At 33.6% G+C, this 13,330-nt stretch overlaps 1 protein-coding gene across 8 annotated transcripts in view; it reads left to right on the top strand.

The window, feature by feature from the left end:
* wdpcp (WD repeat containing planar cell polarity effector) overlaps nt 1-13,330 on the top strand; it is a 291,775-nt gene that overhangs the window by 153,444 nt on the left and 125,001 nt on the right. For all 8 annotated transcript variants that reach the window (XM_069931706.1, XM_069931705.1, XM_069931702.1 and 5 more), the window contains one exon: nt 31-222. In XM_069931706.1, coding sequence (XP_069787807.1) covers nt 31-222 — 192 coding nt within the window. The remainder of the gene's footprint in view (nt 1-30; nt 223-13,330) is intronic.

Below are 13,330 nucleotides of genomic sequence, written 5' to 3'. Positions count from 1 at the left end.
ATATTGATATTCATTGTTGTTTGTTTGTAGATTTCTTACATTGATCTACCAGGGCCTGCAGGACGGAGGGTGGAACGTCATTTAGCCATTAACTGTGTGCAAGATATGGTGATATGCTGGTGGCAAATGGTGAATGGAGACAACTGGCCCTGGTTTCCAATAGCCAATGAAAGTGACCGAGCTAATGTGGTGTTGTTAAGCTGCAAGAATGGCAAGCTTGAGGTAAAAAAAATTACTAAGTGCAAATGCAGAGTACATATTTATGTAATATTTATTTTCATTCACAGTGTAGAGTGCTGTTTTGTTCAACCTTTTATGGAAGATGTTTTATAAAACCTCCTATGTTTTTTTTGCATTGTTAATCTTTAGTTTGTCAGCAGGCAGACACCTCTATAATTAAGGTATTGTTGCATAAGCATGAACGCCAAGTATGATTTACCCACTTAATGTGGATACTAATTGAAACTGTATAAAGTATATATAAATCTGTTTGCCTGAATTGTGTACCTACCATTTTGATTCTTTTGTATAATATTTGGAACCATTGGTGTTCGGTTTTGTTCATGCTCAGATGCAATGTGAAATTATTTTCTGTTTAAAGATCAAAGCGCTCCTTTATTCATTCCCGACTATGGCATTATTCATTTTATGTGTGCTACAATGTAAAACTAAATAAGTTAATTTGAAATAAATCAATTCTTGATTTTCTTTGGGGAGCCATAGATTTGAATATTTCAAAAGTATTTATTCCTTTGTTGTTTTCTCAAACTATAAGTTAAGCCAATTTTCTACTTGGAATCTAATGTTTGAAATGATCACTTGCTCTGGTGTGCGATTTTCATGGACTATTTTGCAATTGCCATGCATAAAATTGAAATACATAAATGATTTGATAAATATTTTTACTTTTGAGATGCTTTGCTTGTTTATTACAAATAATTTACAAATTATAACAGGAAATTAGTAAATGATTTTTTTTTAACTAATGCAATTCAGAACCTGTGAAAACCCATTTTATTCTTATAATTGTGGACACTGGAATCGCAGTGGACACGATGAAACAACCACACAAGGCGTTTTTAGAGCAAATCAAATGGATTTACTCTTCATCACCCATACAACCTTTTAAAAACCCGAATCATGCACTCGACACACGCTGACGTCATCATGCACTGATGTCACATGGCCAGTTCGATCCTTTCTTGGAATTGTATTGCCACCATAGTGCCAGTATACAGGGCCGCCCCCCCCCCCCCCCCCCCCCCACCTCCCCCAATAACTGGCAGAAAGATTTGTTTGACTGTGATGGACTGTTGACTGCTGTCATGGGGAAGACTTGTCCACATGAGCTGGTTTAAGCCTGTCAATAGTGAAAGACTGTGGCTTCCCTCCAATGTCCAAAATATGGGTCAGCCTAGTTTGTCTGAGTAGTCAATAAGGTCCTTTGTCGGCTGTCTGCAAAGGTTAACCAAGTGTTCCCCTGCAGACGAAGATGTATTCACAGTTTTTGAGGACTTCAGGCACAAAGGAAGAGTGTTCTTCATGCTATGATGGTGGAGTAGGGGTCAATTTTCCTCCAGTCTGCCTTAACCTGCTCAACAGTTCCTTAGGATCATTGCTGGAGTTGGAATGGTAGGAGACAAACTCCCCTGGAACCACCAACGGTGCGCTGTACACAAGTTCCGCAGATGAAGCTTGGAGGTCCTTCTTTGGAGTTGTGCTTATGCCCAGTAATACGCAGGGCAGCTTATCAGCCAAGTTCGGGCCCTCTAACTGAGCTATCAAGGCTGACTTGAGATTTAAAAAAAAAAAAATTTTTTTTTTCACACCATAAACCACATTGACCATGATACATACATTTTCCTTTTCAAATATATACAGTGTCATTTTCTCCCCCCACCTCCCTCCTCCCATCCCACCCTCCCTACCTCCCCCCCATCCATTTAAAGTACAAAATCTAAGATACATTAAACCAGTCAAACAATGTTGTCATTCAATAAAAATAAACAAGAAATTCCACTGAGTCAATTCTTTTCATTTCCTTCTCCTTTCGTTAATTTCGGTAGTGAATGTCCCCGGTAGGTTTTCTCTATTGTGTTTCATGTAAGGCTCCCATATTTGTTCAAATATTTCAATATTATTTCTTAAACTATATGTTATTTTTTTCTAATGGAATACATTTATTCATTTCTATATACCATTGTTGTATTTTCAAATTATCTTCCAATTTCCAGGTTGACATAATACATTTTTTTGCTACGGCTAGAGCTATCTTAACAAATCTTTTTTGTGCACCATCCAAATCAATTCCAAATTCTTTGTTTTTTATGTTACTTAGGAGGAAGATCTCTGGATTTTTTGGTATATTGTTTTCTGTAATTTTATTTAATATTTGGTTTAGATCTTCCCAAAATTTTTCTACTTTCTCACATGTCCAGATTGCATGAATTGTTGTTCCCATTTCTTTTTCACATCGAAAACATCTATCAGATACTGTTGGGTCCCATTTATTTAACTTTTGAGGTGTAATGTATAGCCTGTGTATCCAGTTATATTGTATCATACGTAACCTCGTATTTATTGTATTTCTCATCGTTTCAGAACATAATTTCTCCCATGTTTCCTTTTTTATCTTTATATTTAAATCTTGTTCCCATTTTTGTTTAGTTTTACCATTTGTTTCCTCATTCTCCTTTTCTTGCAGTTTAATATACATATTTGTAATAAATCTTTTGATTATCATTGTATCTGTAATCTATATTCAAAATTACTTCCCTCTGGTAATCTCAGACTGCTTCCTAATTTGTCCTTCAAGTAGGATCTCAATTGGTAATATGCCAGCGCTGTATCTCCAGTTATATTGTATTTATCTTTCATTTGTTCAAAGGATAATAATCTATTTCCTGAAAAACAATTTTCTATTCTTTTGATCCCTTTTTTCTCCCATTCTCTAAAGGAAAGGTTATCTATTGTAAAAGGGAGTAACTTATTTTGCATCAATATTAGTTTTGGTAATTGGTCATTTGTTTTATTCCTTTCTACATGAATCTTTTTCCAAATATTGAATAGATGATATAATACTGGAGAACTCCTACGTTGTACCAATTTTTCATCCCATTTATATAATATGCGTTCAGGTATCTTTTCCCCTATTTTATCTAATTCTAATCTAGTCCAATCTGGCTTTTCCCTTGTTTGATAAAAATCTGATAGGTATCTTAATTGTGCGGCTCTATAATAATTTTTAAAGTTTGGCAGTTGTAAGCCTCCTTGTTTATACCATTCTGTTAATTTATCTAGTGCTATCCTCGGTTTCCCCCCTTTCCATAAAAATTTCCTTATTATTTTCTTTAACTCCTTGAAGAATTTCTCTGTCAAGTGTATTGGCAATGCCTGAAATAGGTATAATATCCTTGGGAAAATGTTCATTTTAATACAGTTTATCCTTCCTATTAGTGTTAATGGTAAATCTTTCCAATGCTCTAAAGGGTCCTGTAATTTTTTCATTAGTGTTTTAATAATTGGGTTTATATAGATGGCCGAGATTTTTATTTATTTGTATACCTAGGTATCTTATTGCTTGCATTTGCCATCTGAATGGTGATTCCTTCTTAAATTTTGAGAAATCCGCATTATTCATTGGCATTGCTTCACTTTTATTTACGTTGATCTTGTAACCCGACACTTCTCCATATTCCTTCAATTTCTTATATAATTTTTTTATTGATAGTTCTGGTTCTGTTAAGTATGCTATAACATCATCCGCAAATAAACTGATTTTATATTCCTTGTCTTTTATTTTTATCCCTTTTATATTATTTTCTGTTCTTATCAATTCTGCTAGTGGTTCTATAGCTAACGCGAACAATAAGGGTGATAGTGGGCATCCCTGCCGTGTTGACCTGCTTAAGTTAAATTGCTTTGATATATATCCATTTACTGTCACTTCCGCCAATGGTCCCTTATATAATGCTTTAATCCAATTAATATACTTCTCTGGTAAACTGAATTTTTGCAATACTTTGAATAAATAATTCCATTCTACTCTGTCAAAGGCCTTCTCTGCGTCTAAAGCAACTGCTACTGTTGGCGCTTTACTCCCTTCTACTGCATGAATTAAGTTAATAAATTTACAAATATTGTCTGCTGTGCGTCTTTTTTTAATAAATCCAGTTTGATCTAGATTTACCATTTTAGGTACATACTCTGCTAATCTGTTTGCTAATAGTTTAGCTATTATCTTATAATCTGTGTTAAGTAATGACATTGGTCTATATGACGCTGGTGCAAGTGGATCTTTCCCTTGCTTTAGTATTACTGTAATTATTGCTGTTTTACATGAATCTGGTAAGCTTTGTGTTTTATCAATCTGGTTGATTACTTCCAGGAGGGGAGGAATTAATAAATCTTTAAATGTTTTATAGAATTCTATTGGGAATCCATCCTCTCCTGGTGTTTTATTATTTGGTAATTTTTTTATTATCTCTTGTATTTCTACTATTTCAAATGGTTCTGTTAATTTATTTTGTTCCTCTATTTGTAATTTTGGTAGTTCAATTTTGGTTAAAAATTCATCTATTTTCCCTTCTTTCCCTTCGTTTTCAGTTTGGTATAATTGTTCATAGAATTCTCTAAAGTTTTCCTTGATCTCCGTTGGATTATATGTGATTTGTTTGTCTTTTTTCCTTGATACCAATACCATTTTCTTAGCTTGTTCTGTCTTAAGCTGCCATGCTAGAATTTTGTGCGTTTTTTCCCCTAATTCATAATATTTCTGTTTTGTCTTCATTATGTTCTTCTCCACCTTATAAGTTTGTAGTGTTTCATTTTTTATTTTTTTATCTGCCAATTCTCTTCTTTTAGTTGTATCTTCCTTCATTGCTAATTCTTTTTCTATATTTACTATTTCCCTTTCCAACTGCTCTGTTTCCTGATTATAGTCCTTCTTCATCTTGGTTACATAACTTATTATTTGCCCTCTAATGAACGCTTTCATTGCATCCCATAGTATAAACTTATCTTTCACTGATTCCATATTTATTTCAAAGTACATTTTAATTTGTCTTTCAATGAATTCTCTAAAATCCTGCCTTTTAAGTAGCATGGAGTTTAATCTCCATCTATACATTCTTGGAGGGATGTCCTCTAACTCTATTGTCAATATCAAGGGTGAATGGTCCGATAATATTCTAGCTTTATATTCTGTTTTTCTTACTCTATCTTGCATACGAGCTGATTACAAAAATAGGTCTATTCTTGAGTATGTTTTATGTCTACCCGAGTAAATGAATATTCCTTTTCATTTGGGTGTTGCTTCCTCCATATATCCAAAAGTTGCATTTCTTCCATCGATTTAATTATAAATTTGGTTACTTTGTTCTTTCTGTTAATTTTTTTCCCAGTTTTGTCCATATTTGAATCCAAATTCAGGTTGAAATCCCCTCCTATTAATATGACGAGATGTTGATGAAATCTTTCCACCATTCCATTGGCCTGGGGATAATAGGCATTGTGAATTGTTGTACCGAGCAAGAGAGTCAAGGCCATCCACAACGAGGAAGTACCATGCATTGGTAAACCAAAACGAGACACCCAGGAATTGAGGAACACCTGAGAACAAGTGTCTGCAGTAGCATCCACCATAGGCACAGCCTCAGGCCACTGCGAAAACCTGTCTATTATTGTAAAAAGATAATGGTATTCTCTTGAAACAGGAAGTGGACCAACAATGTCCACGTAGATATGAGCAAAACACTGAGTTGCTACTGGGAAGGACTGCAGTGGTGCCTTAGTATGCCGCTGAATTTTTGCTTTCTGGCAGGCAATGCAGGACCTCGCCATTTATGTCTGAAACCATACGATCGGTCAATCTAATCAATGGATGTGAAAGTCTATGCACAGAGTCAAATATTCGACGTTTCCATGATGTCAGAACTACTGGATGTGGGTAATCGTTGATATATCACAGAGGAGTAGTTTGCCATTAACTCCGAACTGGACGTCTTTCAATTGCAGGTTTGTGTTTGCAGTCCGATAAACCTTTATCTCATGGCCATGTTCTAGATCGACGGCCAAAGCTGTGTAGCAATTATCTTGATCTACAGATGAAACCTTGAGTGGCGCAGAGCAGGAAAGTGCATAAGCTACCTCATTGTCTTTTCCGGAAATATAAATGAATGATAATTGCCGTTGTGGCGCTGTTATGGGCTTGTGGTCAGTGTACATGGTAACATCTCTGCCCTCCAAAAAATAATGGAAGTATCAAATGGATAAATAAATGGCTAAAAGCTCCTTTATGAAAAGCATTGTTTTTCTTCTCTGCCTCATGAAGATGGTGGCTGAAGAATGCTAACTGTTTCCATTGCCCGTTGACATATTGAGAAAGTCCACCTCCAATGGCGATACTGCAAGTGACTGTAGAAAGGGCAGTGGCTACATTTAAAACTGGGTAGCTGAGCGTAGTGGCATGAGTCAGCAAATATTTTGTCTTCAAGAAGGCGTTGTTTCCCTCTTCAGTCCAATGGATGGTTCTGGCATTTCTGGACAGTAAATTGAAAAGAGGCTTCATGATATGAGCTGCTCTCAGAAGAAACTGATGGTAAAAATTTACCATTCCCAAGAATTTCTACAGGCTTTTAACCGTAACTGGTCTTGAGTGTTTGGTAATGGCCTCAACTTTAGATGACAGCAGAGTTACAGCTTCTTGAGTAATCCTATGTACCAAGAAATTGATAATTTCTTGTCCAAAAATGCATTTATCTGGACCGATTGTTAGTCGATTGAAGACAAATAAAAAGTGTATGAAGATATTCCAAATGTTTTTCCTTAGTCCCACTGGCCACTAAAATCTCGTTGAGGTAAATGAAGACATTGGTAAAACCATGACCTAAAGTATCCACCACCCATTGAAGTGATTGAGCAGCATTCTTTAATCCGAATGGGATTTGCACTAAAAAGTGCTGTTTGAATAACATATTGGGAGTTTCGCCAGCTGCCAGGAACAGCATTCCATCTATTAGTTCTGAAGGGGCATGGTGTCCCAACCCATCAAAATGTAGTAGCTTAGCTGCCCTTTCCCTATGGGACATAACATATACATGTAAGAAAAGTGCTTTTAAAGCATCATACTTGCTGGTACATACATGGTAGATGGATCCTGTAGGAACTCGCCGACCATCTTGGGGTCCAGGGCACTGACAAGATGTTAATAATGAGTGGAATCCAATTCGACTTTGTGAAGGTAAAATTGTGCTTCAGCCTGTTGGAACCACAGTTCAAGCTCAGCTGTCCAGAAAGGTGGTAGCTTCACATCAATGATTTCAGAGTCCATATTTGTCCAAAAATATGTTTTTGGACTCATCGGGGTCACCAATTGTTAAAAATAATCACATATGGCATTTTTAGAGTGAATCAAATAGATTTACTCTTCATTACCCACGCAACCTTTTAAAAGTCCGACACGTGCTGATGTCATCATGCACTGATGTCACATGGCCAGTTCGATGCCTCCTGGAAGTTGTAGTGCCGCCATTGCGCTGTTACATGATCACATTTTTCACTGTTTGAATTCCAGTCTTTTTGAGACTGGAATGCACATTCTTGCACCTTCTGCCACCATTTACTCTCTCTGTTTAAAACAATCAATTTCCCTCATTCCAAAATAAGAGGACTGAAATCCTGATTACAGTAAATTGGGTTCAGGCTTGAAAACATGGAAGGTTAATCACATCAAAAACTTTTTTTATAATGACTTGACATAGTTATTTCATAAAGTTCCATGGCTAAAGTTTTTTTTGTAAGTTTTCTTGCCTATGTTCCATGGTCTTGGACTGAACTGCTGAAGATTTAATTTCTGCTTTGGTTCCATCATTGTCATTGACTTTGTAGATAATCAGTTATTAATGAAGTCAAAGATAATAGGACTAATATCTTAGTTGATAACCATGAACATTTTCTGGACACAGCATGATTATAAAAGGTATTGTCATACATGATCTCCTAGGTTTACCTAATTTTACACTTACAATAAAATTTCAGTTTAAAAATTGATGCTCCCATCTTTCCACATTGAGTGTATGGCACAAAAACAGGCCCTTCAGGCCAAATAGTTCATGTCAACCAAACTAATCCCATTTGACTGCGTTCAGCCTATATCCCTCTGAACCTTTCCTAAGTACTGCACTGTGTGAGTGTCTTTTGGACAATGCAATTGTCCCTGCTTTTACCACCTCCTCTGGAAGCTCAGTCCATATACCCACCACTCTGTATGAAATTTTTTTTGAATATTTTATTTAAATCAACATATATATGATAATTATAACAAATGATAACAAATCACAATATTACAATGTTTGAAAATATGTTGAAAATGTATAAAAAGAAAAGGAAAAAAACTACAGAGCACTACTAAAACTAAAAACTTTAAAAAAAACTCTAAACCTTCCCCCCCCCCCACCCCCTTAACCTAACCTAATCCCAATCTAAATCTATTGTAAAATACATAATAGAAATATATTAATTTGGATCCCTTCAGATGATGCTCAAGGATCCCAAAAAAAATCATTTCAAAAATTATTATTCATTTAGGGAAAACTTCACTGGTCAGGATGATTCAAAATAAAAATATATATAATTTTAATCTCATTATTATAGCATAAGGGCTCCAAATTTGTAGAAATACGAAATATTTACCCCTTAAATTATATTTTTTATAAAGGAATACAGCTTTGAATATCTGCATGCCATCTTTCTAATGTTAATGTAATAAATTTCAATTTAGAGTCTGACAAAGGTAATTTAGGAGTAATACTTTCAAAATTTCTTAACAATAATAGTTCAAGATTTAATGGAAAAGCAACACCAATAGTTCATTGTAGAAACTTATTAACAGAAACCCAAGAAGAATTAACCTTAAAGCAAGATCATGTAGTGTGAAAAAAAGTTCCAACTTCCTTTCCACATCTAAAATATTGATCGGATAAATTCAATCTCTATCTACTCAATTTCTGAGGTGTAAATATACAATTGATGTAAAAAAATTATAATGGAATAATCTATATCTTACATTAATAGTATTAGACATAACTTCTTTACATAAATCTTGCCAGACCTGCTGATCTATGTTATATTTAAATCTTGTTCCCATCTTTCTTTTGAACAAACCTATTTTAGGTGTTTGTTCCTGAGACAAGATATATGCTATTGAAATAAATTTTTTAGTCATTCCATCAAATATAATTTGTTCTAAATCTGTAAGATTAAAAAAAAATCACATCAGATCATAATTTATCTCTTAAATAGGCTCTTAATTGAAAAAAATAAAATAATGTATTATGATGAATTATCATATTTAACTTTTAATTGATCAAATGACATCAATCTATCATTATTATATCAATCTCCCAATTTTGAGATTCCTTTATTATTCCATATTTGTAAAAAAAAAAGATCTTTTGAGAAAATTAAGAGAGGATTAATTAATGGCATTTTTATCTAGAGATTTCCATCAATTTCTAACTTATTATTTTTTTCCAATAGAAATTTATTCATTTCCATGTACCATTGCTGTATTCTCAGGCTCTCTTCTGATTTCCAAGTTGACATTATACATTTTTTTGCTACTGCAAAGGCTATCATAATAAATCTTTTTTGCACTTTATCCAATTTGAGGCCTAATTCCTTACTTATATTACTTAGAAGAAAGATCTCTGTATTTTTTGGTATGTTATTTTTTGAGATTTTATTTAATATCTGATTTAGATCTTCCCAAAACATTTTCACTTTTGTACATGCCCAAATTGCATGTACTGTTGTTCCCATTTCCTTCTTACAACAAAAATATCTATCTGATAATGTTGGTTCCCATTCTTTTAACTTTTGAGGCGTGATATATAACTTGTGTAACCAATTATATTGTCTCATGCGTAACCTTGTGTTTAATGTATTCTTCATAGTTCCAGAACATAACTTTTCCCATGCTTCATTTTTTAACTTTATGTTTAATCCTTTTCCCACTTTTGTTTGGGTTTATAGCTTATTTCATCATTTTTCTTATCTTGCAGTTTAATGTACATGTTTGTTATAAATCTTTTAATTATCATTGTGTCTGTATATTCAAAGCTGCTTCCTTCTGGTAATCTCAGTCTGTTTCCCAATGTATCCTTTAAATAAGCTTTCAGTTAATGATATGGAAACATTGTACCATGAGTTATTCCATATTTATACTTCAACTGAACTGTTCAAATGTTAATAAATTATTTCCCAAAAAACAATTTTCTATTCTTTTGATTCCTTTTCTCTCCCATTCTTTAAGGGAAAGGTTGTCTATTGTAAAAGGGATTAGTTGATTTTGTGTCAATAATAATTTTGGTATTTGGTAATTCTTTTTTTCCTTTCTAAGTAGATCTTCTTCCATATATTAAGTAAATGATGCAATACCGGTGAGCTTTTATATTGCAGCAGCTTTTTATCCCACTTATAAAATATACGTTCTGGTACCTTCTTCCCTATTTTATCTAGTTCTATCTTAGTCCAGTCTGGTTTTTCCCTTGTCTGGTAAAAATCTGATAAATACCTTAATTGTGTAGCTCTATAATAATTTCTAAAGTTTGGTAACTGCAAACCACCTTGGTTGTACCTCTCTGTTAATTTATGTAACGCTACCCTTGGTTTCCCCCCTTTCCACAAGTATTTCATTATTATTCTCTATAGTTCATTAAAGAATTTCTCTGTTAAGTGAATTGGTAACATTTGAAATAAGTATTGTATCCTTGGGAAGACATTCATTTTAATGCAATTTACCATCCCTATCAACATTAGCGGCAATTCTTTCCAATGTTCTAAATCTTCCTGCAATTTCTTTATTAATGGCTGATAATTTAGTTTGTACAGGTGGCTTAAGTTATTATCTAACCTGATACCTAGGTATCGGATTGCTTGTGTTTGCCATTTAAATGGTGATTCTTTTTTAAATTCTGTATAATCCACATTACTCATTGGCATCATTTCACTTTTATTTGCATTGATCTTGTATCCCGATATTTCTCCATATTCCTTCAATTTCTTATGTAATTCTTTTATTGATATTTCTGGTTCTGTTAAGTATACTATGATGTCATCTGCAAATAAGCTGATTTTATACTCCTTCTCCTTTATTTTTATCTCTTTTATTTTATTTCCTGTTCTTATCAGTTCTGCCAAAGGTTCTATTGCTAAAGCGAACAATGAGGGGGATAATGGACATCCATGTATAGTTGACCTACTTAATTTAAATTGGTTCGATACATATCCATTTACTGTTACCTTCGCCAATGGTCCATTATATAATGCTTTAATCCATTTAATATATTTTTCTGGTAGATTGAACCTTTGTAATACTTTAAATGAATAGTTACATTCTACTCTGTCAAAGGCTTTTTCTGCGTTTAAAGCAACAGCCACTGGTGGTTTCTTATTTCCTTGAATTGCATGAATTAGATTAATAAGTTTATAGACATTATCCGCTGTTTGTCTTTTCTTAATAAATCAAGTTTGATCTTGTTTTACTATTTTAGGTACACTATTGGCTAATCTGTATGCTAATAATTTTGCGATTATCTTATAATCTGAGTTAAGTAGATATATTGGTCTATATGATGCTGGTGTTGATGGATCCTTCCCCGTCTTTGCTATTACTGTAATTATTGCTGTCTAAAATTAATCTGGCAAGTTTTGTGTTTCTTCTATCTGGTTCATTACTTCCAGGAGAGGAAGAATTAATAACTTTTTAAATGTTTCATAGAATTCTATTGGGAATCCATCCTTTCCTGGTGTTTTATTGTTCGGCAGCTTTTATAATATATCCTGTACTTCCTCTATTTCAAACAGTTTTATCAGTTTGTTTTGTTCCTCTTCTTGCAATTTCGGCAGTTAAATTTTAGCTAAAACCTCTTCTATTTTATCATCTTTCCCCTCATTCTCAGTTTGGTATAATTGTTCATAAAATTCCTTAAACTTCTCATTAATCTCTATTGGGTTATATGTAATTTATTTTTCCTTTTTCCTTGATGCGAATACAGTTCTTTTAGCTTGTTCTGTTTTAAGTTGCCAGGCTAATATTTTATTGTGTTTTTTCTCCCAATTCGTAATACTTTTGATTTATTTTCATTATGTTCTTCTCCACCTTGTATATTTGTAATGTTTCGTATTTTATTTTTTTGTCCGCCAATTCTCTCCTTTTTGTTATATCATCCCTTTTTACTAGTTCCTTTTCTGTACTTACTATCTCCCTTTCCAACTGCTCTATTTCCCAATTGTAGTCCTTTTTCATCTTAGTTACATAACTTATTATCTGCCCTCTAATAAGTGTCCCATAATATAAATTTGTCTTTCACTGATTCCGTGTTTATTTCAAAATATGTTTTAATTTTGCGTTCAATAAACTCTCTAAATTCCTGCCTTTTAAGTAGCATGGAGTTTAACCTCCATCTATATGTTCTTAGTGGTATGTCCTCCAGTTCTATTGCTAATAACAGGGGTGAATGATCTGATAATAATCTAGCTTTATATTCAGTTTTCCTAACTCTCCCTTGAATATGGGCTGACAACAAAAACATATCAATCCTTGAGTATGTTTTATGCTTACTTGAATAAATGAGTATTCCTTCTCTCTTGGGTGTTGCCTCCTCCATATATCCATATGTTACATTTCCTGCATTGATTTAACCATAAATTTGGCCACTTTATTCTTTTTGTTTGTCTTTTGTCCAGTTTTATCCAATATTGGATACAAATTAAAGTTAAAATCCCCTCCAATCAATATATTTCCATGTGTATCTACAATCTTCAAAAAAATATCCTGCATAAACTTTTGATCCTCTTCATTAGGTGCATATATATTGAGCAAATTCCAAAATTCTGAATATATCTGACACTTTATCATTACATTCCTCCCTGCTGGATCTATAATTTTTTCCTCTATTTTGATTGGTACATTTTTATTAATTAATATAGCTACACCTCTAGCTTTTGAATTATATGATGCTGCCGCTACGTGTCCTACCCAGTCTCTCTTTAATTTCTTATGTTCCACTTGTGCGTTTCCTTCACAAATGCTATATCTATTTTTTTATTTTTGCAGTAAATTTAATAGCCTCTTCCTTTTAATTTGGTTATGTATCCCATTAGTGTTTATAGTCATATAGTTCAACGTGGCCATCTCATATCCTATTTACACCTCATTTCCACTTCCTCACCACCACCGTCCCCCTTTTCCCCATTTTCATCTCTCAGTTTTCCCCCTTTAAAACTCAATGTATGACAACACATTTAAAATATAAAATACTCCAACAAT

Source organism: Narcine bancroftii, chromosome 4, assembly GCF_036971445.1.
Source record: "Narcine bancroftii isolate sNarBan1 chromosome 4, sNarBan1.hap1, whole genome shotgun sequence".
Lineage (NCBI taxonomy): Eukaryota > Metazoa > Chordata > Chondrichthyes > Torpediniformes > Narcinidae > Narcine > Narcine bancroftii.
Note: the sequence above shows the minus strand (reverse complement) of the source record. Positions and strands in the feature narration are given on the sequence as shown.